The sequence below is a fragment of the Callionymus lyra genome, chromosome 7 (genome assembly GCF_982586985.1).
Source record: "Callionymus lyra chromosome 7, fCalLyr1.hap1.1, whole genome shotgun sequence".
In the NCBI taxonomy this organism is placed as follows: domain Eukaryota; kingdom Metazoa; phylum Chordata; class Actinopteri; order Syngnathiformes; family Callionymidae; genus Callionymus; species Callionymus lyra.
In genome coordinates, this window is record NC_141824.1 from 24,437,536 (window position 1) to 24,463,830 (window position 26,295).

General features: G+C 39.0%; 2 protein-coding genes across 4 annotated transcripts; one reads left to right on the plus strand and one right to left on the minus strand.

Annotated features, from left to right (window-relative positions):
- The first annotated feature begins 2,555 nt into the window (after positions 1–2,555).
- LOC148075770 (protein YIF1B) lies at positions 2,556–6,784 on the plus strand. Its single transcript, XM_087795437.1, has 7 exons — positions 2,556–2,631; positions 4,501–4,630; positions 4,715–4,819; positions 4,892–5,028; positions 5,094–5,249; positions 6,065–6,158; positions 6,232–6,784. The coding sequence occupies exons 2-7, from the start codon at positions 4,562–4,564 to the stop codon at positions 6,385–6,387; spliced, it is 717 nt and encodes a 238-aa protein (XP_087651563.1). The 5' UTR covers positions 2,556–2,631; positions 4,501–4,561; the 3' UTR covers positions 6,388–6,784.
- Positions 6,785–6,961: 177 nt separating this feature from the next.
- LOC148075771 (putative E3 ubiquitin-protein ligase HERC6) lies at positions 6,962–18,149 on the minus strand. Of its 3 annotated transcripts, none has more exons than XM_087795433.1 (23): positions 17,889–18,149; positions 16,902–17,049; positions 16,759–16,835; positions 15,409–15,636; positions 15,253–15,344; positions 15,065–15,192; positions 14,849–15,003; positions 13,765–13,820; positions 13,550–13,641; positions 13,426–13,485; positions 13,225–13,321; positions 12,956–13,136; positions 12,726–12,871; positions 11,673–11,789; positions 11,509–11,607; positions 11,290–11,418; positions 9,585–9,716; positions 9,339–9,505; positions 9,207–9,273; positions 9,080–9,150; positions 8,727–8,910; positions 7,920–8,022; positions 6,962–7,846 (listed from the first exon to the last, which is right to left on the minus strand). In XM_087795433.1, exons 1-23 carry the CDS (start codon positions 18,106–18,108, stop codon positions 7,605–7,607), a joined length of 2,991 nt encoding a protein of 996 aa, XP_087651559.1. In that variant the 5' UTR covers positions 18,109–18,149; the 3' UTR covers positions 6,962–7,604. The 3 variants fall into 3 exon arrangements, 2 of the variants coding, with proteins under 2 accessions (XP_087651559.1, XP_087651558.1); XM_087795432.1 differs by having other exon boundaries at positions 11,290–11,436; XR_015711845.1 differs by lacking the exons at positions 6,962–7,846; positions 7,920–8,022 and having other exon boundaries at positions 8,769–8,910; positions 9,025–9,150; positions 11,290–11,436.
- Between the last annotated feature and the right edge of the window lie 8,146 nt (positions 18,150–26,295).

Sequence of the window (26,295 nt, forward strand, 5' to 3'; positions counted from 1 at the left end):
GATTGAAGAGCTACGACTTTTATGCCTCCCTTTTTGTGAGTATCTGGGAGGAAATTCATCTTGTCACCTTCACCTCGGTAAATAAACTGTAAGCGAAGCTCTGCTGGAGGGCGAAGCATGCATGAAGTATTGCCTCGATTAATGGAGCTTGTGCTAGCACAACATGCTAACTGCTGTTTGGCTGGTCTCTTGGTTCTCATCCTCTCATCCTTGTTGTTGTCAACGATGAAGGTGTTAGATTAAAAATTATTATACACTATACGTATACGCCATACTTAAATTAATGCTAAAAGATAATCAAAATATAAAGTATAAATTACTCGCTTGATCTAAGAGCTTATGCGTTTGAATACACATTCACAATCAACATTTCACTCAGACTGATTTACACTGTTTCAAGACAAGCTTGAAACAGAATTAGAGACATGACACCGGTTAAAAAACATCTGTTTGTCTGCCTTTTCACTGCTTGGGTCTTGGATCAAAGAACGAATGACGGGGGGCTGGAAGACGGAGGCCGATCCGTTAAAGGCGATAATATTTTTATTTTGGAAACGTCCTCGATAACACAGAACAATGTGATAGGACCCTGGCTATGAGTGAAAAGATTGAATTTCAATTCAGATCGTAAGGAATCCCTAGGGAGGAGCGAAACGAAAACTAGAAGAGACTCTTGATTCAGAAATCCTTGCTAAAAAGAAAGGACATCTCATCGTCCAAAAAAAAAAAGTTACAATCATAGCCATGATATTTAAAATTTCAACATTTTAAATGTTTCCATCATCGTATCGAGAAAACCATTCGCAGCTAATACAGAGTTCTTGTCATGTACATCATTTTAGACTTGGACACAGTGGAGTCAAATTCTGGCTTCCAAGGGGTTGAAGTAATAACAGTTGGAGTTGTTGTTACCAAAGTAGTTTCTGGGTCCGATTCGGTTGGAGGAGCCTGTGTTCGTCAAAGGAAAACCACAGATTTACTCTGCGCTTCGGAACCAACGTCTCAACGCGCAATGTTGACCGGCGTCTCCGTCATGAAATCTCTAACGTTGATCGTTTGTTTCGGACAAGAGTGAGTCTTTTCCTCACACACCACTGACGTAGAAACAACTCACTGTTTTTCCAGTTCAACTCAAATTTCACCGACTTGAACACTTGAAAAAAATGGATTCGACACTTCAGACATTAACAAAATTTTATTTAAATTGTTATACATAAATCTTCAGTTTTGTTTGTTTTTTTGTTTTTTTTCAGCTAAACAAATATTTATATATTGTATATTTTATTAAAAAAAACAAATGTTCAAAACATTTTTAAATATTAATATTTCTTATGTACAATTGAAAACGGGAAATAATAACAATTGAAAAGCCATTTGAGTGATAAAAACGTTACAAAACGTAACTTCCGTCTGAAAAACCGGCTGATATTTCTGTTAGCGCGAGTACAAATGTGGAGCTGCTCTACATTCAAGCAGGAGAGGTGGGATCGTCCCCGCAAGGGGTCTTGCTTTTGCCAGAACCAGGAAAAAACACCAGTGTGATGAAGCACCTCGGTGAGGCCGCCGGTCTCTAAGGACGACTAAAGAGAAATCCCGTCTGGAAATAACTTTCAGGAAGCAAATTTCTAAAGCAAAATCCAAGCAAAATTCTGGGAACCCAAAACAAACAAGCAGGTCTGGTCTCTACTGAAGATATTACACATTCAACAACAGGACGACAGACTACCACGACCACATTCTACACCCTGAACTTCACTATACTGTTCCAACAATCTGAAGCCACAGTCGAAGGCTCCGCCTGGCATCTGTTAACATCAACGAGCGTCCGCTGATTCTATTGGCCGTTCAGAAGCCGCTGTGTCGCTCCGTTCCTGGCTGTCTTGTGTGTGGAATCTAGACACAAGAGACCAAAACATGCAAGTTAAATGAGCACAAAATGACACGACCCACTTTTTTGATTTGACGTATGTCTCTAAAGAAAGAGATGAAATGATGGAGAGACAAGTCATACCAGTCTTAGAAAGAGTGGAAAGAGAGCTGTTAGAGAGAGAAGTGGTGCTGCAGGCAAGAACACTTCGTTGCAGCTGAAAGCAGAGAAAGTGACATAAGGTGACAGAAGCAACAACATCTACACAACAAAGGCCGTTCAATGATGAGCGTTGACTTTGAAATGTATCTGAGTTATAGTGACTGATGAGTCTTGGCATTAGTTTTCATTGAAAGATTATGATCGTCAGGTTTACTGGAACAACTAGTGGCTGTGGTGAGATGTGATATCATTTTAGCAACATTTTAAAATAATGACAAAAAAGGGGATAAACAAAACAAAAATATCTTACAGTAATGAAAATGTATTTAACATTTGACTGTGAAAATGACATTAAACTCAGTTATAACATTCTCATTATTATCATTTGTCATTATCTAAAATCATTGGTTTTCTGATATGATTTGCAACTTTGTCATGTGATGACTTAAGTTGTTTACCGCAGCAGGTCAGAGATATTTTTACACGTTGTCATTTCATGATGGAAACAAATGCAGAGAGGATTAGTGGAAATTTACAGAGAAAATGGATGATGATCTCATGATCCATGGATTATTCTTCAACTCAAACCGGTTTTAGACAACGTAAGTCACGTACGTGTTAATGCCTTTCATTGCCCTTAATCTGCGCTACGTTGACTTTGACGCTAGCTGCTAGCTTCTGCCGGCTACACCTCCACACGACTTTCCCTCTAAATTAGCTGACTTAAAACATCAATATAAGGGGCAGAGAATCTCATTTACTTTGATTCAAACATGTCGCCAGTCAACCATTTTATATAAACCCTCTTTGTCCTGGTTCTAGCGACTAACGGTTTTTATGCTAGGCTAACTAGGCTACATTCATTTCATTAAAAACGAAAGTTCCGCTCCCTTATGTTTTTGTACACAATTCAACTTGATATCGCTGTCATGATGAAACAATCATTTTTTAATACATTTGACCTGCTCCTCAATGTTTTTTTAAATAGATAGTCCTATCCACGATACTGTAAAGATATTTACAGAACTTTTATGGTTTATAGTCCAATCATTTCTGTGTAAAATAAAAAAAAATCTATTTATAACAATAAAAATGCAAATATTTATACAACTTGTTCATTGTTTTGTTACAATTATACTTCCGGCCACTAGATAGTAGCAGTCAATACCTCCACACCTAAATTAAGTTGAAATCCCGGTGATGACTGAGGACGAGAGGATACAGTCGACTCCAGCAGCATTGTAGTCGACTGATGTTTGGACATATTTTGGTTTCAAAACGAATGAAAGCAGTTACGACTTCTCTAGAGTCACGTGTTCTGTAAATCCCAGATTCAAGTACTCTGGCAATACTACAATCAATTGTTGATACTACGGTATTGCAATATATTGAACATGTATCGTGATGCGAGCCTTATCAACAGATTCTTGCAAATAGACATCGCTACTGCTCACGCAGGATTCAGGTAGTTCTTCATGTGACTAGACTTTGAATTCTGGATCGCTTTTCTATTTCCCTGCTCACAGTATGTAATCTGGAGTAAAATGATCCGTATACAAAATCCTCTTTTTTGCTACCATGTAATCCATGGCCCTTTCATGCCAGTTAGATATGATGAATTACATCGTGTTTATATTTTTAAAAAAAAAGAAAAAGTCTTGAATTCATTTTTTTTGACAGGTTAATCTCTGTTTTTTAAACTAATATACAGTGATTGAAGGCCAAAAGGGGGGTTGTTTCATGTGGACAAGATCATATTTTTATTTTATGTTTACTATAAGTATTATCTTTACTGAAGGCTTAACTGGTATATCTAAATGTTCCACTTCATCTCTGCCAAAGTTGAACAAATCAAGTGCAAAATGTAAATAAAAGTATAAATAAAAAATGAGACAAGTTGATGATTTTAGCCATTTTTAAATTGTGCTACATTTCCTTCCTGAAATCCACCTTGAAATCCTAACCCCTCTTAGCACGTGTGTCAAACTGGTCCAGAAAAGGGCCCACCTGGACCCTCTCGGCCCTTACATAAAATGTATCAAGATCCAACTTAAATGTTTTAAACAAAAAAAAAAAACAGGATTAGATGACATGATTCAATCTGATTCCAGAATCCTTCTTTCACTTTTGAACAATCCATTTTCAAGATTTGATCCAATCCGATCATATTACCTTATAACAACTGGCCCCTGCTGTTTATGATAAATCCCCAAAGTCTCTGCAAAGAAACGCTGTAAACTTCGTCTACTAAATTCTCCAGTTCCAGTCACCACATCCTAGAAATTGTTCAAGATGTTTTTTTAGAAGCAAAATGTAATAAAAATTAAATGTAAAATTAAGTGGCTTTCTATGGAGACACCAGTTGGAGGAAACATCTTCTTCTCATTGATTTAAATCTAACAAAATTGATGTGATTTTACAAACTATTTAGATAAACATTATAGCGACTCACCTTTTAATTTTGTGCTCAGGACCCAACAGAGCGAATCACACACTCCTGGCGTACCTGGTCCCTCCCTCCTGTCCGACCCCATGTCAAACCTGGCCATGGCATACGGCAGCTCTCTGGCGTCTCAGGGGAAGGAAATGATGGACAAGAGCGTACGACTCATTTATTCGCTCGTTGTCACCGCACACATGTTGACTTTTATTTTTTAATGATGGATTATTTTATTGCTTTTGCAGCTGGACCGGTTGATCCCGATTTCCAAGTTAAAGTATTATTTTGCCGTGGATACTCTTTACGTGGGGAAGAAGCTCGGTCTGCTGGTCTTCCCCTACATGCACAAGGTCGGTCCTGTTGCTAATCATGTGTGTCGCCGATGAAATGTGAGTCTTAATAAAAGGGATTTATTTTCCTAGAATTGGGATGTGAGCTACCAGCAGGACACTCCAGTTGCACCTCGCTTTGACGTGAACACCCCGGACCTCTATATCCCAGCCATGGGCTTCATCACGTACGTCCTGGTGTCTGGACTTGCACTGGGAACACAGAACAGGTGAATGTATTTTCTTAGTTGAAGCTCGTCCTCTCGGGTTTGTAAATAACGTTCGTGTCCTGCAGGTTTTCTCCGGAGCTGCTGGGAGTTCAAGCCAGCTCTGCGTTTGTGTGGCTGGTCATGGAAGTTCTGGTCGTTCTTCTATCTCTTTACCTCGTCACCGTCAACACTGACCTCACAACCATCGACCTGCTCGCCTTCTCTGGGTACAAATATGTCGGGTACGTGTCCTCGTCGCCGCTCACAACAAACTGACATCTGTCGTGGGAGTTAAATGATTTGTTTCAAATGTGCGAAAATATTCTTGTATGCTACATTCAGAAACCAATTACTGTATAATAGGGAATTAGAGTTTCTAATGTCTAAATGGTGAAAATTAAAATCTTTAATTATATTATATACAAATGCCTGCACATGACGTGAAGCTGCGGTTGGCCAATGAGGGGTGTGTGCTTTGGTCATGTGATGAGGGACACAGACGGGAGACTATGATAAAGTCTTGTAACTTTATTGACAGCAACGACTCACAAACTTTTATGAATGATTGTTAAAAGATACGATAACTATCACAAAGTTGTAAATATACAAGTGTTTATTGTACTTGTACAGGGTTTCGAATGTTCCTATATTACAAATATTTAAATTTCTGACTGCTGTGCAACATAAAATCAGTTCAAGGTCAGTAGTTAAACCAGATACATACCTGATACTAAACGCTTTTAAGGTGAACTGTCTATTTGAGAAAATTAATGGCTCTTACCTGCACCTTATAGTCTGAAAAATACACTAAAGGTACTGTGATTTGTTTGTAATGTTTGATACATTGAGTACCTATTTAACTTGGTCAACATGATTTTTAATTTTTTTTTTGTCTGATAACTACTGGAAGGGCTTTGCTGTAATGTGATAAGATGTTTCAATGGACACAGAACCCTCTAGTGGTTATGTCGCGCAACTTCATGTAACTGGTTATACAATCACACCCCCGATAGGAAGTTTTAACAAGTACCTTCTTTTTTTTTTTTTTCGTCTGCAGGATGATCGTCGGAGTGGTGGCGGGGCTGTTGTTTGGAAGACCAGCGTATTATCTGTCCCTGCTTTGGTGCTGTGCGGCCATCTTTGTTTTCATGGTGAGCAGCCAGTTCCTCTGTGTCGCGTCTGAAACGGCCGCCACTCTCTAATCATCTTCATTTCATTTTCAAGATACGAACGCTGCGTCTGAAGCTTCTGTCCGAGGCGGCGGCAGAGGGTCGACTCGTCAGAGGAGCCAGAAACCAGCTGCGGATGTACCTGACCATGTCCATAGCAGCAGCACAGCCCGTCTTCATGTACTGGCTCACCTACCACCTCGTCAGATAAAACCCCGGGAACGCAGTCCAAAAGCTAACTCTGCTAAAACCTCTGCCGTCATTGAACCCGACGGAGGATACGACGAGCTGTACTTCTCCCCGCAACACTTTAGGCTCGTCAGCTTTTGTACTCTCCACAACTACAATCTTACATGTTTGTGTACAGACTGTTGTCGCCGAAAAAAGCACACTCACCTCATCTGAGCACGATCGTAGGGAGGGAAGTCTTGTCATGTTTTCTAGCTTTTGTTTACAATGTTTGTGCTACCTGCTGATGAAACTGTTTCGAACGAGATTTAAAAGGTGTGGAACCGTTTCATTTGACGTCGATGTACATTTTTAAAAACGATAAGTTATTACTGCTTTTCATATTGAAAGTAAGAAAAATAAAAAATGTTCTTTCCAAATGTCCTTTGAAGTCACTTGAGGTCAGAGGTTTCATTTTAAGACCTAAAATGATTCTTGACGGTTCATACCGCCAAACAATCAATGGTGTGATGACACACAAAAACTGATCAAAATACCTCCTTGGCAGGGGTATTGAGGTAAAGGGAGAAGAATGGGCTACAAAAAGAGACCTAAAATGGTGAGTGATAGAAGACAAAACATTTTATTTTTAATGTTTGTTAGTTCAAGAAAAAGTCACATATTTGCTTGTATAATAAATCCTTTAAATTAAAAACATTTTCAGGCCAGTCGACAAGAAGATTGAATTAAATGTCAAAATGTAAATGCTTTTTGTAAAACAAAATAAAATTGACTGACCAACTAACTTAATGATCTCAAATTGAAACTATTGATTCTGCAATTATTGTTTTTTCTTCACGTACGGGTACATGAGAGCCAAGTATGAATTGACGACCTGATGGTATATATAAATACACACTTATCTATATGGCTTAAGGGAAATACACAGAAATATGTCTATAAACGAGAAAATGCGTGTATCAATATACATATATTTCTAAATGAGTATTCCTGATCACTCTGTAACCAAATGGTCTTTTCCCTCCTTATTTAATCCCTCCTTTAATTTCAATTACACGCTGGGAAATTTGGGGATGTGGTGAATACTTAACCCCGCCCCCTTTGTAAAAGCACTTTCTAATTATTTTGACGGACAGGTGGGAGCCTCTAAACAGGAGACACGAGTTCCGTTCTAGATTTTGCAGAACTTTCAAAGCAAACTTCTACTAAAAAAAAATGTAACTTGAAAGCGAATCTGATTCACACGTTGCTGTTTGATCTGGCATGAGGATCTGAACCTTTCTTTGTCGACAAAGCCACAAGAAGCCATTTGCGCATCAGCTTTCCAGCTTTCTTCCTGCTGTAGATAGGAAGCAGCAGAAGACAATGGCAGATGAGCGCCTGTGGACAATGGATGTCGTCGGAATCTTGCAGGACTGCCACTTTCATCTGGACAGCTTTCATCCCCTTGAAGTGGACGCGTTCCGAACCAGTAACAAACCCTACAAACAAAACGACGAAACTTGTCAGAGAGCCTCATTAAGTGTCGATCGTTAGAGGTTTCATTCTACTTGCAGAGAAATTTCTTCTTTTCTTCTGGGGTCAGACTCTCGAAAACCTTCCAGAAGGTGATGATGTTCGGGTGCTCAGCGTGGTACTCCCCTTCATACCGCGTGTTCTGGGTCGAAACAGTGCTTAACCTGTTATTCCACTGCATTTACTTGGAGCGTGTAGTGGCAAGAATATGGCGATACTATATGTATCACAATACAGGGGCAACGATAGAATATGTTGGAATACTGTAGGAACGAGTATATATTTGTACTATTGTCCGAGTACTTGACTCTGGTGTTGCAGAATTTACAGATCACATGACTCTTGAAGTCATAACTGCTTTCATTTCTATGGACAAAATAGGTACAGACATCATCTTTAAAATCTGCTGGAGTGGACTGTATCCTCTCGTCCTCAGTCACATCTGTAATCTCACAGGATTTTGTTCTTCCTCTAGCCGTGGTGGATATTATGACTAACTAGGAGTTTAATTGCAAAAAAAAGGAAAGCGCTGTGAATATTAACTGTAGATATACAATTGAATTATTTAATTTTCACTTTATTGTAATGAAAACCAAAAAATAGCTATGATAAAAAAAAATAATAAGAAAGAAAAATGATACCTTGCTGTTAAATATTACGTAGCCCAGGAGGTGACATGGGTGTATTTATTTTTAAATTCTCTAAATACGTGAATCACGAGATTAACATTTTATTTCATCCATGTCAACTCCAGGGCTACATACAATATCAATACAGAATCTTGACAAAATAATTGCGATATTTAAGTGTACCCGATATTTCTTGACACCCCTAGTCTTTACTGACCTGCTTAAACGTCACCCAGTCGTAATCCTCTATTCCCACCATCACAGTCTTCAGCTCCTCCGGCTGGAACAGCGCCACCACGTGAAAGTCGCACACTTTGTAGAAGCCTCTCTTGAACTCCTCGAACACTCGTTCCACAGACTTGTTGAAAGCGTGGTCGATATACGCGGCGACAAACGCTTTCCTGTGGAGAGCAGGACACAAGTTGTGTTACTACACGAGAGCCTAAAACAAAGATCGGTTTGTTAGGAAGAGAGATCTCATGTTAGACGGCAGCGCCCCAAGGCACTGTCCTCACCCAGCGTAAACTTCTTAGTTCAGGAGGAAATCTTCAAATGTTTGTTAAGACTCACTTGTTGGTTTGTGTGACACGTTTTTGGGGGTCTTTTGGATCGAGGGCCACTCTCTCCCCACCCCAGAACATCTGCGGAAAAGACGTAATGAAGCAACTGGACAATCAAAACGTATGGATGGACGCACAGTGAAGGGTGTCGCCATCTCTTGAAGTGTCTCTGCGTCGTAGTCGTGCAAGATGCAACGTAGTCCCCTGAAGACACACAAAGAGTCTTCAATGACTGTTTAAATAGATGACCAGTGTGTTGCTCGACTCACTCTCCAACCACAGGTTCGTACTCCATCAGGTCGTCAAGTGTGAGCTTGATGCCGCGCAGCTTCTTGAAAAGGGCGAGTGGGAACGGCAGGTCTATGATGTGGTGGTTATAGACCGCCAGGCCACAGAGAACCCCGAACAAGAAGTACTTCTTCTCCTCTTCTTTTGGCTTTTTGTGTGGAGATATAAAAGTAAGAACAATGAGTAACACAACGTTCACTTTCATAGCAACAACAGTTTTGTCCTACTTTTGGCGGGAACCACGCCACTTTCCCGCTGTCGTTGTACATGTACATGTTCGACTTCAGGTCTGTAAAGATGTCGTGGAAGAAGTCCTTTATGTTGACGTTTGACAAAATCCTGTCCTCCACAAACACGACCTGAGAGAAACCAGCAGCTCTTCAATAGATCGCTCGGTGTGTTGTTGTTTTTATCTTAAACTGTAGGGTTTGTGTTCAGTTTATGATGACTAGAGATGGTTAAATCTAATATTCTGGATCAGTATCTGGTTTGACAAGGACATGAATTGCAACGTAGAAAATAGGGATGTGAAGAACATCACAACATTTTTTCACGACGCCATGAGGCTGTTGAGAGACTCAAGGTGGAAAAAAAATTGTTCCAGTCGGTCTCTAACACAAAGTGTGATCACATCTTCAGAGTTGTTTTTTTTTAACTGCGCCCCCTTCAGGAGAAGAGCAGAGAATGTTGTTTTCTCTCAACCCACCCCAAACTTGTTGCCTTGGTGATTGTCTCGAGTGTCTTTTCCACTTCATCACAAAATAAATCCTGTTTCGTTTAGACAAAATTCCGTTTTTGTTTCGACATTACTGGCAGAAAACTTGTTTCTGATTCTAACGATATTTTATCAAATTTGTTCATTCAATTGTTTTGCTTTAAAATCACATTTTATATCATAGTTATTTTATGGTTTATATTAAATAACATCTATGTTGAATACAATCATTTGATTTTAAAATGGCTGCTATTATTACCTACCCTTAAGGAACAATGAAACCCTGAGAGTTCCTAGCTATGACTGAGGACAAGAGGATACAGTCGACTCCTGCAGTTTTTAAAGTTGATGTTTGGATATATTTTAGTTTTCAAACAAATTAGAGCAGTTACAAGTTTGTCAAGACTCATCTGGTCTGCAATGTTAGAGTCAAGTACCTGACAATACTACAAATATATTGTTGTACCTACAGTATCTTAATATATCGAATATCTCTTCTCATTCTCCCTGTATCGTGAAACGTATCCAATCACCAGATTCTTGCTAATACACCCCCCTACAGCACTTCATAATCCTTTTCTAAAACTAAGCTTTTTGGGCAAACATAATGTAAATACAGCCTGTTCATATGAGATACTTGGACTTTTATTTTATTTTACCCTTTTTAAGTTACCAGAAAGAGAAAACCAAAAACTAAGTTATTATCTTTTCTTGCAAACAAATATACATGCAGTACGTGGCAACAGAGGAGCCACGACATTGAAGGTACACTTTTCAAGGAATCAAACAATATGATATTTTAATTTGTTTTAATAAAGCCACTGCAATATTGTGTAATATGTTACATTTAAGACGTATTATTTTTGAGGTATCATGATACAGTGTCTTCATTTTGAAAGACCACTAGATGTCGCTCTCAGTTTGAAAATGGTGTCAGGTTTCATTGAATTAGTAGATTAGAGCCAAAGATGACGAAACTGAGAGTGATCTTGTGGTCTTTCAAAAAAAAAAAAAACTGTATCATGATACTTCATCAGATGTTTCATGAAGCCTTGGCAACACATCACAAGCGTATTAAATAGAAAACAAACCTATCAAATTCTGTAGTAGTTGTATAGTATATTTAGTATGTAGTAGTATATCCAGACCAAGTGACAAAATTAATTTTATTTCTTGCTTAAATGTGATACTTGATGAGACAATATGAAGGTTTTTACCACAAGTTTCCGTTTGAATGCAGCGTGGTCAGCATGATGCAGCTGTCTGAAGGTGTCCTCAACCAGGTGTTGCCGGCGCAGGGATAGTTGGAAGACTGGGACTCCGGCAGTTTCTAAACCCTTCTCAAACTGTTCAACAAAACCTCTCTGAGATTGTGGAAAACGGTATGAAATATATATAAACATGTTCATTAGTCAGAATTTCAAAATTTGTAGCACCTCTGAGATGAATGCACAGATGTTGAAGATCCCAACTTTACAAGTCAGATCCAACACAAACGGGTATCGGCAAATGATGACGGGTGTGTCTTTGTCATCCTGGGAAAAAGACATTTTAGGAGAAAACTAAAATGGCAAACATCAATCATAATGTTTTTTTTTACCTCTTTGTTTAAGAACTGCAACCACAACTCGACGTCTTTCAAAGGTTTGAGATGTTTGAACTCCTCAACATGAAAACTGCTCAATGGGACTTTATGGGAGTTTCCAGTTTTGTTAGCCTGTTGGGAAAGTGTGTTAAACATGGACAGATACCATGCAAACCTCTTACTGTTGAATGTCCAACAGTTTCAAGATAAAAATGTTGATGCTTGTTTGTTGCTGTTTACTCCATAAAATATTGAGTTTAATAAATATTATTGTGTGTATTATGAGTTATGTGTGTGTCCCTAATAGTTTTATGCTTCAGTTTATTGTGGCTCCTGTTTCCACTCATCTTTGAATACTACTATAACAGCTGATGAGGTATCATGATACAGTGTCTTCATTTTGAAAGACCACTAGATGGCACTCTCAGTTTGGAAGTTTTTCCAAGTGTTATTGAATTAGTAGATCAAAGCAAAAGATTATAAATCAGAGAGACATCTAGTGGTCTTTCTAAATTAAGACACTGTATCATGATTCCTCAGCTGTTTCATGAAGCTTTATCAACAAATCACTAGTGGATGCATATTTGCCCTTTAATCTGCATTTCCAAATAATTTGTCCTCAAGTCATTGTACTCTGGAGTATTCCTGCTGTTCTAATTAAAATACATTTCTATTGAAGACTTTCGCACTAATGATGTGTTGATGAGGCTTCATGAAACTGTTGATAAGGTATCATGGTACACTCTTTCCAGTTGAAAGGCCACTAGCTGTCACTCTCTTGTTAATAATATTTGAATCTGATCTACTTATTCTACTAAAGTTACATCTAGTGCCCTTTGAAAATGAAGACATTGTATCAAGATACCTCATCAGAGGTTTCATTAACTCATCCCTTTGTGAACGTCTTCAAATAAATGTACTTGGGTATTGAGGGGATTCCAAAATTTTGACTTAATGTTTTGCTCTTCATCAGGTGTTAGGCCAAAGACTATTTGAGGATGTGCATGTGACAATGCAAACCAATGAACATTTACACGGTTTATAATCAATAATGTTCCAAATACTGACTCTGTAAAGTAGCTTGAGCGCATTCAGTAGCACTTTAACATGAAGGTAATTTAGCAAATCCATCCCCAGAATGTAACCAAGGGTTTGTTTCAACACCAAGAGTTGTTTCATAAACAAGGCAGGCGTGAGTGAACTCCACAGGCGCCCTGAAAAAGAGAGAAGATCAGACATAGCACGGTGTCTAACCATCTGATGGGGTTTTCTAGACTTCAAATAAAACGTTTTCTTACTCAACTTCTCGCTCGTCTTTTCGCTCAATTCATTTATTACTGCAGCCAGAAGAAAAAACCTGGTCTGAACTGCGTCAATGTTTGCCTCAAAAGGGAATAAGAGCAAAAGAATGATGATCTCAGGGGATTGAAGTATTTGTCTTGACCCAAAGAGTTCGTTCAGCATGGGGTAGATGTTCACCTGGAGGAAACACAGCATATTTCTCACATATCAGGAACATTTAATGTGAAAAATATTGAAGACATTTAAATGATTCAAGGATCTTTACTAAGCTCTTCGTCCAGGGTACTTTCAGGAGCTGCCCAATGGTTCGATCAGCAGCCTCAAGATCAACAGTCAGGGCGCCCTCTTCTGGCGGAACAGCGCTGTGAAAATATGAAGTTTTCCCAACCATCAAGTATGTTTTAAAAGATGAAGTATATTCGATGGTATCTTTGTCTCTGGTGCCGTGTTGTAAAGTGGTACTCACTGCTCCTTTGTAAAACTTGAAACAAGGTTAGAACACGAACCAAACATCCAGCCGATCTCGCTGTCGGAGTAAAGCGTAAATGAGTATGAAAGTCATTACGTAGAGAGAAGTGATTTATAAAGACCACTCGGCTTGTTCGTCAGGCGTTTCCATCAAAAACCATTCTTTCAGTTTCCCCTTATGAAGTCGTCCACTAATCTGACGCAGCTCCGGATTCTACAGAGGAGCAGATACAACAAAAGTTGTTGTTCAGTTTGATCAAGTCTAGAAGACACTCAGACAAGAAAACCAGTTCGTAAAGTCAGAGTTGAGGACGCGCTGCTTTTCGTTGGGCGTCACCTGATCTGAAGACGTGAAGACAAAGTTGGAATCCCAGCCGGCTGCAATTTCCAAATCTGGAAGATAAAAGCAAAATTCATTTTATGTGGCCCGCCGGATGGTTGGCTCAAATCGAAGCAGGTACATTTTTATGTAGATATTCTGGAACCTTTAAAGACGCTAATGTTTAAGGTAAGATAAGGAACAAAAGTTATGGATGTCAAAAATGATAGACCTCCAGTAAAATGAATGATGAACAAAAGCTATTTTCTTGGTGAGGGATAATAAAGAAGTACGAACACCAGATATATTTAGCCTCCAAGAATACAAAATATTCATGACTCATACTTCCTGGTAAATAGACATTTTCGGCCAACGATATATATAAAGTCCCTTTATACGATTGGGGTTGACACCCCTGACATAGAAATGTTCCCAGGTGATTCAATATGTGGGCTCAACAGCCTTTTACTGGCATTTTAACATAACAAGATTTCAGTCTCGCTTTAAATTCTTGGTGGTCTTGAACTATTTTTGTGCTCTTTGAACAAGAATAAACAGAGATTCCATTTTAGCAACATCAAATGACTTGGTGATATCATGAGATATATATACAGTATATACTGTATATTCTACCTAGTTTCCTGCGTCAAACAAGTCTTTCTAGATGAGACCGTAAGTGAAGTTGCAGTAACTTATGAGTCTTCATGAAACAGTTATTAATGAATCGTGATACAGTGACTCCATTTTGAAAGGCCACTAGATGGCACTCTCAGTTTGAAATCATGCCAGGTTTTATTGAATTAGTAGCCAAAGATGGTAAATTAGAGAGCGCCATCTAGTGGTCTTTCGAAATGAAGACACTGTGTCATGATACCTCATCAGCTGTTGTATATATTTCACGTCAACAAGACATTTTCTTTCTATAACTCACTAGTTTGTTTCCCCTGATTCAAACAAATTGAATTCCAAAAATCTACTTTAAATTTTATAATTAACTGTGTATAAGATTTAAAAAGTTCTTATTTGCAAAAGGATTAGATAAAGAACAAAGAGCAACATTACACGTTACTTATTTGATGATTTAAATAGTCACACTACTGACCTTTGGGTACAGCAGCTTCTCCGGCCACAGTCCACGGAAGTTGAACCAGACTTGGAGACAGACTTCCCTCAGATTTGTCACTTCCCATTTGTCCCTTTTCCCCGTCACCGAAGGCCCATACTTGACCCGAGCACCCCAAAACCAACGTGTGACGCCTTGAAAGAAAGCCATTGTTAAATCAAGTTCAAATAAACGACAGAATATTTCAGCTCAAACCTTCCACATGCGATCTGAGAGGCAGGTCCATCCAGACCCTCCACCAAACAAGGTCTCACTTCATCAACCGTGGAGTTGTTCCCAAGTTGACCCTCACTTCCTTTTCCAAAAGTGAACACCTTTCCATCCTGGAAAATTAAATATTTAAGTATCCATCTTTTTTAAATATATCACCTTTGTCCAAAAACCTTGGTCAGTGCTGCTGAGTGAGACTCTCCACAGCTGATGGAGGAGATGCTGAAAGGTCTGAGAGCAGGAACCAGACAAAAGTTGAACCGGCCTAAGACAAAAAAAACCAAAACTTCTCAACATCATTTTAAAACGAGGATCATTTTGCCGTTTACCTGCTTCATCGAGCCTGTTGAGTCCCAGCTGGCCGCGGTCGTTGGCACCGCAGCAGTAGACCAGGCCGGTGAGCGTCAGCACCAGTGTGTGTGCTGCTCCGGCCGAGATCTGGGTCGCCGGGATCCCGATCAGAGCCGTCACCTGGCGCGGCTGGTCCTCTATTGCGACGCTCCTGCCTCGACCCAGTTGACCGTGACTGTTGGAACCCCACGAGAACACATCCCCTCCTGATTGGAAGTAAAAAAAATAAAAAAAGGTTTCATGGAAAGTCCAGGGAGTCGCTGCGTTCACCGTTTGATGGAAAATCAAGCTAATGATGTAGCAACAATGTTTCTTAACGTTGGAACAGTTCAGGTCAGGTTAGGAATCTGAATTAACACTTTTACTTAAACAAAGAATAGAAACACGTTTTACTTGTACAAGTGAGGGAGAAATAACACAGAGCTTAGTCGGTCTTATTTATTTCTGAAGCACAGAGCTGTTATGCACATCCTGTTTTATTTTGAGAGTGTTTTCACGTTTTTATATTTCCTGTGCTTTCTTTTGACAGACGCTGGTCTGAGGGTTCTTCCCTTTGATAAGGAGCGTCTCTACCTCGCCAGATTATTGCATCTCCAGACCAGGTGGGCTTTCCCTTCGCCTTGGATCTGAACTTTGAAAAGAAAGTGGATACTCCTGACATTGTCAGTGGTTTTATTTGCGTGAGTCCTTTTGTCTTTTGTTTAGTCGCCGTCGAGACCCCGATCTCTAGCCACGCCCTGTCTCCGTCCCGAGTGCCTGTTTTGTTTTTGTTCTCTTTTCTTATTAAGGACCGGTTTGGATTTATTAAAAACTTGTTTAATTATCGCTCAACCCCCTTCAGAGACCTGACATAAAGTCACCTGTTCCTTCGCATTCCTGTCTCACACAAGCATTGATAATTAAATAGTCTTTGGAAAAATTATATTATTTGTGGTAAATTTCATAAACATACTTTAGCTTACTACTACTACTACTTACTACTTACTACTGCAAGTTAAAATGCTTCATCTCTTTAAGTGCCTTGAGACTGAAAGCTATAATGTAGAAATATGTACTTACAGTCTTATTGAGTTAACAACATGTATTTATAAATAATAAAAAGTCATGAATAGGAGGTCGTTTTTCATAATCAATTCCTGCAACAAAAACTACTTCTTCATCTCAGGATTGAAAGTTACAAACAGATGTTGAACCCCCTGGTTATTAAGAATTGTTATGGAGTTTACTTAAGGCGTGATTAAATGAACGGCTTAAGTAAACCCAAAGCTTTATCAGTCGTGTACCGAAGACACTGATCTATTAAAGAATCGTGTTACACGAAAACAAACCTTCAGTTAAAGCGAGGGAGTGGGAGTCTCCACATGTCAACTGGACCACTGGGATCGATGTGATCATGGATACATGGCTAGCAAAAAAAAAAGAAAGTCAATATTATCCAAAACAAGCAACATCAATGTCGATAACAAGTCACCTCGGCGTGTTACTGAACAGCCATTTGTGCGGCAAGATTCCAAGCTGTCCCTCTTTACTGGCCCCCCAGCTGTACACTCTGCCGCACGTCGTCGCTGCCACACAGTGATTCCGACCACAGGCTATGGTGGCAATGACTTCTGGGATTTCTTTTTTACAAACAAAATAATTGGTAAGATTTTTTTTTATTTTTTTAGCAAATGGCAAAATGTTGGATTTTGATTCTACTACAACATGACACAAAAAAAAAGCAAAACGAATTCTATGGTAAAAAAAAAAAAATCATATTTACATAAAATAATCTATAATATTTAATATGACTTTACTACGGTGGCTGGGAAGAAAAAAACAAACAAATAAAATGTAAAAAAATATTTACAAAACTTCTTAAAATTAGATTTTAATTTCAAGTTGGCAAGAATCGAAACTTGTACGGATGGATCTTGATATGTCGGTTCAGAAATAGAATATATATTCCATAAATATGTTTTATCGCGTTTTATAAATATTAATATAAACTGTGTTTCACCACGCATTATAAAAAAATGTAAAAAATAATAATTTTCGGCACCGAGTATTTAAATTTGTTTAGCGATTCTGAGAATTCTTAAAAACGTTCCATAAAAGTAAATAGAAAGTTTTACAATAATGTATCTCTCGATGATATGTTGAGATGGAATATTTCCAGACGCACTTGAACTACCCAGAGAGAAGGTTCTAGACGAGGTTCCAGAGAAACGAAACTGATCGTACGATCAACGATAACGTGAAACAAATACATGATCACACTTTCAGAAACTATTCAAACGAGATCATAACAGAAAAAAACACTCGGGGAAACTCTAAAACTTTACAAAACTCGTGGATTAAAATAAGTTTCACTTCATGTGGAGAATAAATATTTCCAGACGCACTTGAACTAACCACCGCAGGGCCAGTTCGGTTCCCGAGAAACGAAAGTAAAACCTGTTCATATTTGGACTGATACCTGGTCGTGTTTGGTCATCTTCAACCCCCAGTTGTCCGTGAGAGTTGTCTCCTCTGGAGAGCAACGTTCCGTCCCGGGTGAGGATGAGGGTGTGTCGCTCCCCGCAGCTGATGAGGGTCACCTCATGCTGGGGCCCCCAGGACCAGGGTCTGGGTCCACCTGAGGTCTTCTTGGGTCCTAACTGTTCGCTGGAATTGTTCCCCCAACAGAAGACCTCCATGATGACGACTGACAAGATCCAGGTTGACCGGGGTAGGGGGGGTAAATTTAAAGTGACGTGTAATGTGGGGGCGGGGCCTTAAAATGACGCTTTAGTTGAACTTCAGGAGGGCAGTGATGGTTGACTGAAGCTGTTTTACTAATAATAACGCACAACTGTACAATGCAATACAAACATTCGAATTCCCAAATAATTCGCTTTTCAAATAACTAAATTGTTAGAATATTCCCATTTTCTATAACTCATTCTACCTGTAGTTCGGATCATAAACACCTCAGTAATTATTTAGTTTTCATTTCTCGATTTAAATCAATAATTACATGTATATATGCCCACTTTATTAAACGAGTCATTTTATTTTTATTTAATGTGTTCCATTTGTATAATGTATGCAGTACAAAAAAAAATCGTGTTTTTTTTCTAACACTTCTGGCAATAAACATTTTCTAATTTTCATGATATTATTGTGATTTTTTCTCTTAACAAAACATGTAATATAATAAAATATATAAATATATGTTAATTGTAATATAAGAGGGTTTTGTGGTCTTAATTGTAACATTAAAGTAGCCAATCAGCGTTGTCATGTATCGTCGGACCAGGAAATGGAAGAAACGGAAAGTGAAAAGGTTTCAGAAGATTATCTTTTTGTCAATATAAATGTTTTATGTGTGGTAAAAAGTATCATGTAAACGTTCTGTTGACGTTTCTTTAACCCATAAAAAATAGTTTAAAGAGACATTCGCAAATGGAGCGTGTGACGTCATCACGTAGGAAGTGTTGTACCTAGTAAGTAAGTAAGTAAGTAATATTTATTTATATAGCGCTTTTCGAGACCAGGGTCACAAAGCGCTTAAACAATCAAAACAATACTCAAAAAGGTACATACTTTAAAGATCAAGATAATACTGAGAACAACACAGGAGTTCGAGAAATTCAAGGAAAAGCCTGAACAAATAGAAACGTCTTAAGATGTTTCTTAAAGGAGTCAGTAGACTCCATCAAGCGCAAAGAGAGAGGAAGATCGTTCCAAAGCTTAGGAGCAACAGCCTGAAAAGATTTCTCTCCTCTGGTCCTGAGTCGTGTGCGTGGAACCATAAGTAGATTCTGATCCACAGACCTCAGAGCCCGAGCTGGGGTGTAAGGCTGGATCAGATCAGTGATGTAAGGAGCCTGACCATGAATAGCTCTGAAAGTAAGAACCAGAATTTTAAAGTTGACCCTGAAAGAAACTGGAAGCCAGTGAAGAGTTTTAAGGACCGGAGAGATGTGAGTTCTTCTACTTGAGCGGGTCAGAATTCTCGCTGCAGAGTTCTGAATCAACTGCAGACGAGACAGCTCCTTCTTATTAAGACATGAAAACAAACTGTTGCAATAGTCCAGACGAGAAGAAACAAACGCATGGATTACAAGCTCCAGATCATGTTCCGACAACATTTTCCTAAGTTTAGAGATTTTTCTCAGTTGAAGGAAGCAGTTTCTGGTCAGTTTTCTGCAATGTCGAACAAGAGACATGTCTTTATCAAATACAACACCCAGGTTTCTCAGGCTCAGTTTGACAGACTGACCTAAGTCACCCAAGTACTGACTCACCCCTGGAATCTTATCATCAGGAGCAATCACCAGTGTTTCAGTTTTCACCACATTTAGCTGTAGATTGTTTTCACTCAGCCATTGTTTGATTTCTAGCAAACAATTGACTAAGCTGTTCAGCCTCTGGGGCTCAGTTGGATCAAAAGAGCAGTAGAGCTGGATGTCATCAGCAAAAATGTGATAAGAAACATCTGGAAATCTCTGAATGATTTTACCGAGGGGAATCAAGTACAGTAAAAACAATAAAGGACCCAGAACAGAACCTTGAGGGACTCCACTCAACAGATCTGCCGATTGAGACCTCATTTGATTGGCAGATACACTAAAACTGCGCCCAGAAAGGTAAGATGAGAACCATTCTAACACAGACCCAGACAGTCCCACTTCATCCCTCAGTCTTCTCAGCAGGATCTGGTGATCAACTGTGTCAAAGGCTGAGGACAGATCCAAGAGAACCAGAACAGTGAATTTACCAGAGTCAGCCGACATCATGATGTCACTGGACACTTTCAATAAAGCTGTCTCCGTAGAGTGATGTTTACGGAAGCCAGACTGAAACTTCTCATGGATGTCGCTCTGATCCAGGAACAAAGACAGCTGCTCAGACACCACCTTCTCCAAGATCTTGGACAAGAAAGGGAGCTTAGAAATAGGCCTGAAATTACTGAGGTCAGTTGGGTCTAAGCCTGGTTTTTTGAGCAGAGGCTCCACAATGGCATGTTTAAATGCATTGGGAAAAACCCTTGTGGAAAGGGAGAGGTTCACCATATTGGTAACCCAGGGGCCAATTACATCAAATACTTTAATAAAAAGCCTACACGGAAGGACGTCATCTGAGCAAGAGGAGGGTTTCATCTTGTTCACTAGTGCCGAAATTTCACCCAAAGATACAGCAGTGAAGGAGGACCAAGAGGAGGAGAGGGGCTCAGAGACAGTAGGGGTTCCAAACAAAGGGGGAGAGATTTTCTCTTTGATCAATTTAATTTTGTCAATGAAAAATCTCAACAATGCATTGCTGTCAGCTTCACAGAAGACAGGCGTGATTTGAGGAGCAGGAGACACGAGAGAATTAATCGTGTCAAACAAAACCTTGGGGTTTTTCCTATTTGCTGCTACCAGTTTTCTGATGTAATCAGATCTAGCAGTTTCTACCATCTCATTGTAAGAAGTCATCAGATCCCTGAGGTGAAGTCTATGCACCTCAAGTTTAGTGGACTTCCAGAGACGCTCAGTCTTTCGACAAAGTCTCTTCAGACTCAGGAGATCTTCATTTGTCCAAGGGCACCGTTTTTTCTGAATTTTCAAGTTCGATTTAACAGGTGCCACTTGATCCAGTATTTCAACACAATGATCAGTGAAACAGTGAATCAAACTGTCCACGTCTGGGCAGTCATCAAAGGAAAGACGGTCAAACATAGCAGAAAAACTGTCTGCAGTATCGGCTGAGATGACACGCCTCTGAGACCTAACTTTCAAAGGCTTAGGTTCAGGGATGAAGTCCAGGTTAAACAATACAAGAGAATGATCACCGAGTACACACGACAACCGAAAACGTATTTAAGGTGCAATAATAAGGAAACAGACAAGGACAAACAAATCAAATTATTGCTTGATAAAAGAGAAAAAAATAATTACACAATGAAAAATAAAAGTATAAATACGTGGGTGAATTAATATAAAAATGTCGAAACAAATAAATGATTTCTGGTGATATTTTTACCATAAATTGTTCATATAAGGTTAAACAGTTAAACAAGAAGTATCACAATAAAAAATATAAGGATAGTGGTTAAAAGACCAAAAATAAGACCGGATATAAAAGTAGAACATGAAGTCAACCGAAAACAAATGTATTTATTTTTTACTTTATCTTCTTTATCAAAGCCATCCGTGGATCAACAGGATCATTGCATTGCATCCCTCAGTCTGAGTATCAGATTGAAGAGCTACGACTTTTATGCCTCCCTTTTTGTGAGTATCTGGGAGGAAATTCATCTTGTCACCTTCACCTCGGTAAATAAACCGTAAGCGAAGCTCTGCTGGAGGGCGAAGCATGCATGAAGTATTGCCTCGATTAAACTTCTGTTTGGCTGGTCTCTTGGTTCTCATCCATGTTGTTGTCAACGATGAAGGTGTTAGATTAAAAATTATTATACACTATACGTATATACGCCATGCTTAAATTAACGCTAAAAGATAATCAAAATATAAAGTATAAATTACTCGCTTCATCTAAGAGCTTAAACGTTACACATTCAAAATCAACACTTCACTCAGACTGATTTACACTGTTTCAAGACAAGCTTGGAACAGAATTAGAGACATGACACCGGTTATTTAAAAAACGTCTGTTTGTCTGCCTTTTCACACCTTGGGTCGTGGATCAAAGAACGAAGGAGGGGGGGTGGGGCTGGAAGACGGAAACCCCCACCCGAGAACATTTGAATGATAGATTGCAAGAGGGCAAGTTAGGAAGTTCGCTCTGCAGGTGATCGAGACACAGGCAACTTGAAAGAACCATTTGCCCCGGAAATGACGACCCTCTGGGTGGGCAATTTGCCTTAAATATCGCGATGTTTCTACAGCTCAAGACCGTTTCTCCCAGGGCTATTGACCTGTAAAATCGCCGGGAGAAAGTGCTCACGATCGATCGTAAAGCTTGTATTTTGTTAGACTTGAAGCGGCGAATAAACGACCCGTGACTCTCTGCATTGACCATTTCTCTCCACAAAGCGAAGCAGAAGAACCGGAAGTGAACGGCGTGTTGGAGCGACCGGAACGGACTCCTGTTTTGACCGGATAATATTTTTAAAGCCGATAATATTTTTCTTTTGAAAACGTCCTCAATAACCTGGCTATGAGTGAAATGATTGAATTTCAATTCAGATCGTAAAGAATCCCCAGGGAGGAGCAAAACGAAAACTAGAGGAGACTCTTGATTCAGAAATCCTTGCTAAAAAAGAAAGGACATCTCATGGTGGTGGGTGAAAGAGCAGATGAACTTTGTTTTGCCATAAGTCTGGCACATAGGTTCGACCCAAAAAGTTCATATAAGGAACTGCGTCAAACAGGGAAAAGATCTCCAAAGCAGAGCGGGTTTAGATGATCAGACAGCTGTCCCTGTAGTTTAGAAATACTTTATAGAATAGTGTCAAATAAATAGAAACTAAAATGAGACTGAGATGAGGATATTACGTGTGACTGTGAGCATTGTGTTTGTCGGCTTCATGTGCAAGATAAGAAATTAGGGAGTTGATTCTAAGGAAATTGTAGGAGGAACACGACACCTGTGACCTTGAGGGCTATAATCTTGAAGTACAAGAGACAGAAGTGAGTGTCTTAACGCGGCAGATGTTTTGACACTATTCTATAAACCCAAAACAATAAACCAATTATACACTATGTGAAAACCAACAATTCCCCCCAAAAAAACAGTTACAATCATAGCCATGATATTTTAAATTTCAACATTTTAAATGTTTCCATCATCGTATCGAGAAAACCATTCGAAGCTAATACAGAGTTCTTGTCATGTACATCATTTTAGACTTGGACACAGTGGAGTCAAATTCTGGCTTCCAAGGGGTTGAAGTAATAACAGTTGGAGTTGTTGTTACCAAAGTAGTTTCTGGGTCCGATTCGGTTGGAGGAGCCTGTGTTCGTCGAAGGAAAACCACAGATTTATTCGGTGCATCGGAACCAACGTCTCAACGCGCAATGTTGACCGGCGTCTCCGTCATGAAACCTTTAACGTTGAGCGTTTGTTTCGGACAAGAGTGAGTCTTTTCCTCACACACCACTGACATAGAAACAACTCACTGTTTTTCTAGTTCAACTCAAATTTCACCGACTTGAACACTTGAAAAAAATTAACAACATTTTATTTAAATTGTTATACATAAATCTTCAGTTTTGTTTGTTTTTTGTTTTTTTTCAGCTAAACAAATATTTATATATTGTTTATTTTATTTTTAAAAAAAAAGGTTCAAAACATTTTTAAATATTAATATTTCTAATGTACAATTGAAAACGGGAAATAATAACAATTGAACTAACTTCCATCGGAAAAACCGGCTGATATTTCTGTTAGCGCGAGTACAAATGTGGAGCTGCTCTACATTCAAGCAGGAGAGGTGGGATCGTCCCCGCGAGGGGTCTTGCTTTTGCCAGAACCAGGAAAAAAACACCATGTGATGAAGCACCTCGGTGAGGTCGCCGGTCTCTAAGGACGACTAAAGAGAAATCCCGTCTGGAAATAACTTTCAGGAAGCAAATTTCTAAAGCAAAATCCAAGCAAAATTCTGGGAACCCAAAACAAACAAGCAGGTCTGGTCTCTACTGAAGATATTACACATTCAACAACAGGACGACAGACTACCACGACCACATTCTACACCCTGAACTTCACTATACTGTTCCAACAATCTGAAGCCACAGTCGAAGGCTCCGCCTGGCATCTGTTAACATCAACGAGCGTCCGCTGATTCTATTGGCCGTTCAGAAGCCGCTGTGTCGCTCCGTTCCTGGCTGTCTTGTGTGTGGAATCTAGACACAAGAGACCAAAACATGCAAGTTAAATGAGCACAAAATGACACGACCCACTTTTTTGATTTGACGTATGTCTCTAAAGAAAGAGATGAAATGATGGAGAGACAAGTCATACCAGTCTTAGAAAGAGTGGAAAGAGAGCTGTTAGAGAGAGAAGTGGTGCTGCAGGCAAGAACACTTCGTTGCAGCTGAAAGCAGAGAAAGTGACATGAGGTGACAGAAGCAACAACATCTACACAACAAAGGCCGTTCAATGATGAGCGTTGACTTTGAAATGTATCTGAGTTATGATGACTGATGAGTCTTGGCATTAGTTTTCATTGAAAGATTATGATCGTCGTGTTTACTGGAACAACTAGTGGCTGTGGTGAGATGTGATATCATTTTAGCAACATTTTAAAATAATGACAAAAAAGGGGATAAACAAAACAAAAATATCTTACAGTAATGAAAATGTATTTAACATTTGACTGTGAAAATGACATTAAACTCAGTTATAACATTCTCATTATTATCATTTGTCATTATCTAAAATCATTGGTTTTCTGATATGATTTGCAACTTTGTCATGTGATGACTTAAGTTGTTTACCGCAGCAGGTCAGAGATATTTTTACACGTTGTCATTTCATGATGGAAACAAATGCAGAGAGGATTAGTGGAAATTTACAGAGAAAATGGATGATGATCTCATGATCCATGGATTATTCTTCAACTCAAACCGGTTTTAGACAACGTAAGTCACGTACGTGTTAATGCCTTTCATTGCCCTAAATCTGCGCTACGTTGACTTTGACGCTAGCTGCTAGCTTCTGCCGGCTACACCTCCACACGACTTTCCCTCTAAATTAGCTGACTTAAAACATCAATATAAGGGGCAGAGAATCTCATTTACTTTGATTCAAACATGTCGCCAGTCAACCATTTTATATAAACCCTCTTTGTCCTGGTTCTAGCGACTAACGGTTTTTATGCTAGGCTAACTAGGCTACATTCATTTCATTAAAAACGAAAGTTCCGCTCCCTTATGTTTTTGTACACAATTCAACTTGATATCGCTGTCATGATGAAACAATCATTTTTTAATACATTTGACCTGCTCCTCAATGTTTTTTAAATAGATAGTCCTATCCACGATACTGTAAAGATATTTACAGAACTTTTATGGTTTATAGTCCAATCATTTCTGTGTAAAATAAAAAAAAATCTATTTATAACAATAAAAATGCAAATATTTATACAACTTGTTCATTGTTTTGTTACAATTATACTTCCGGCCACTAGATAGTAGCAGTCAATACCTCCACACCTAAATTAAGTTGAAATCCCGGTGATGACTGAGGACGAGAGGATACAGTCGACTCCAGCAGCATTGTAGTCGACTGATGTTTGGACATATTTTGGTTTCAAAACGAATGAAAGCAGTTACGACTTCTCTAGAGTCACGTGTTCTGTAAATCCCAGATTCAAGTACTCTGGCAATACTACAATCAATTGTTGATACTACGGTATTGCAATATATTGAACATGTATCATGATGCGAGCCTTATCAACAGATTCTTGCAAATAGACATCGCTACTGCTCACGCAAAAAAAAGTGTTTATTGTACTTGTACAGGGTTTCAAATGTTCCTATATTACAAATATTTAAATTTCTGAGTGCTGTGCAACATAAAATCAGTTCAAGGTCAGTAGTTAAACCAGATACATACCTGATACTAAACGCTTTTAAGGTGAACTGTCTATTTGAGAAAATTAATGGCTCTTACCTGCACCTTATAGTCTGAAAAATACACTAAAGGTACTGTGATTTGTTTGTAATGTTTGATACATTGAGTACCTATTTAACTTGGTCAACATGATTTTTTATTTTTTTTTGTCTGATAACTACTGGAAGGGCTTTGCTGTAATGTGATAAGATGTTTCAATGGACACAGAACCCTCTAGTGGTTATGTCGCGCAACTTCATGTAACTGGTTATACAATCACACCCCCGATAGGAAGTTTTAACAAGTACCTTCTTTTTTTTTTTTTTCGTCTGCAGGAT

Coding starts and splice junctions, on each gene's coding strand:
- LOC148075771 (XM_087795432.1), bottom strand. CDS start 18,108: ATGGAGGTCTTCTGTTGGGGGAACAATTCCAGCGAACAGTTAGGACCC. Junction 13,322..13,425: donor TCAAGTTTTACAAAGGAGCA/GTGAGTACCACT, acceptor ATATTTTCACAG/CGCTGTTCCGCCAGAAGAGG. Junction 7,847..7,919: donor AGAAAAGAAGAAATTTCTCT/GCAAGTAGAATG, acceptor TTTTGTTTGTAG/GGTTTGTTACTGGTTCGGAA.
- LOC148075770 (XM_087795437.1), top strand. CDS start 4,562: ATGTCAAACCTGGCCATGGCATACGGCAGCTCTCTGGCGTCTCAGGGG. Junction 5,250..6,064: donor TCTGGGTACAAATATGTCGG/GTACGTGTCCTC, acceptor TTTCGTCTGCAG/GATGATCGTCGGAGTGGTGG. Junction 6,159..6,231: donor CGGCCATCTTTGTTTTCATG/GTGAGCAGCCAG, acceptor TTCATTTTCAAG/ATACGAACGCTGCGTCTGAA.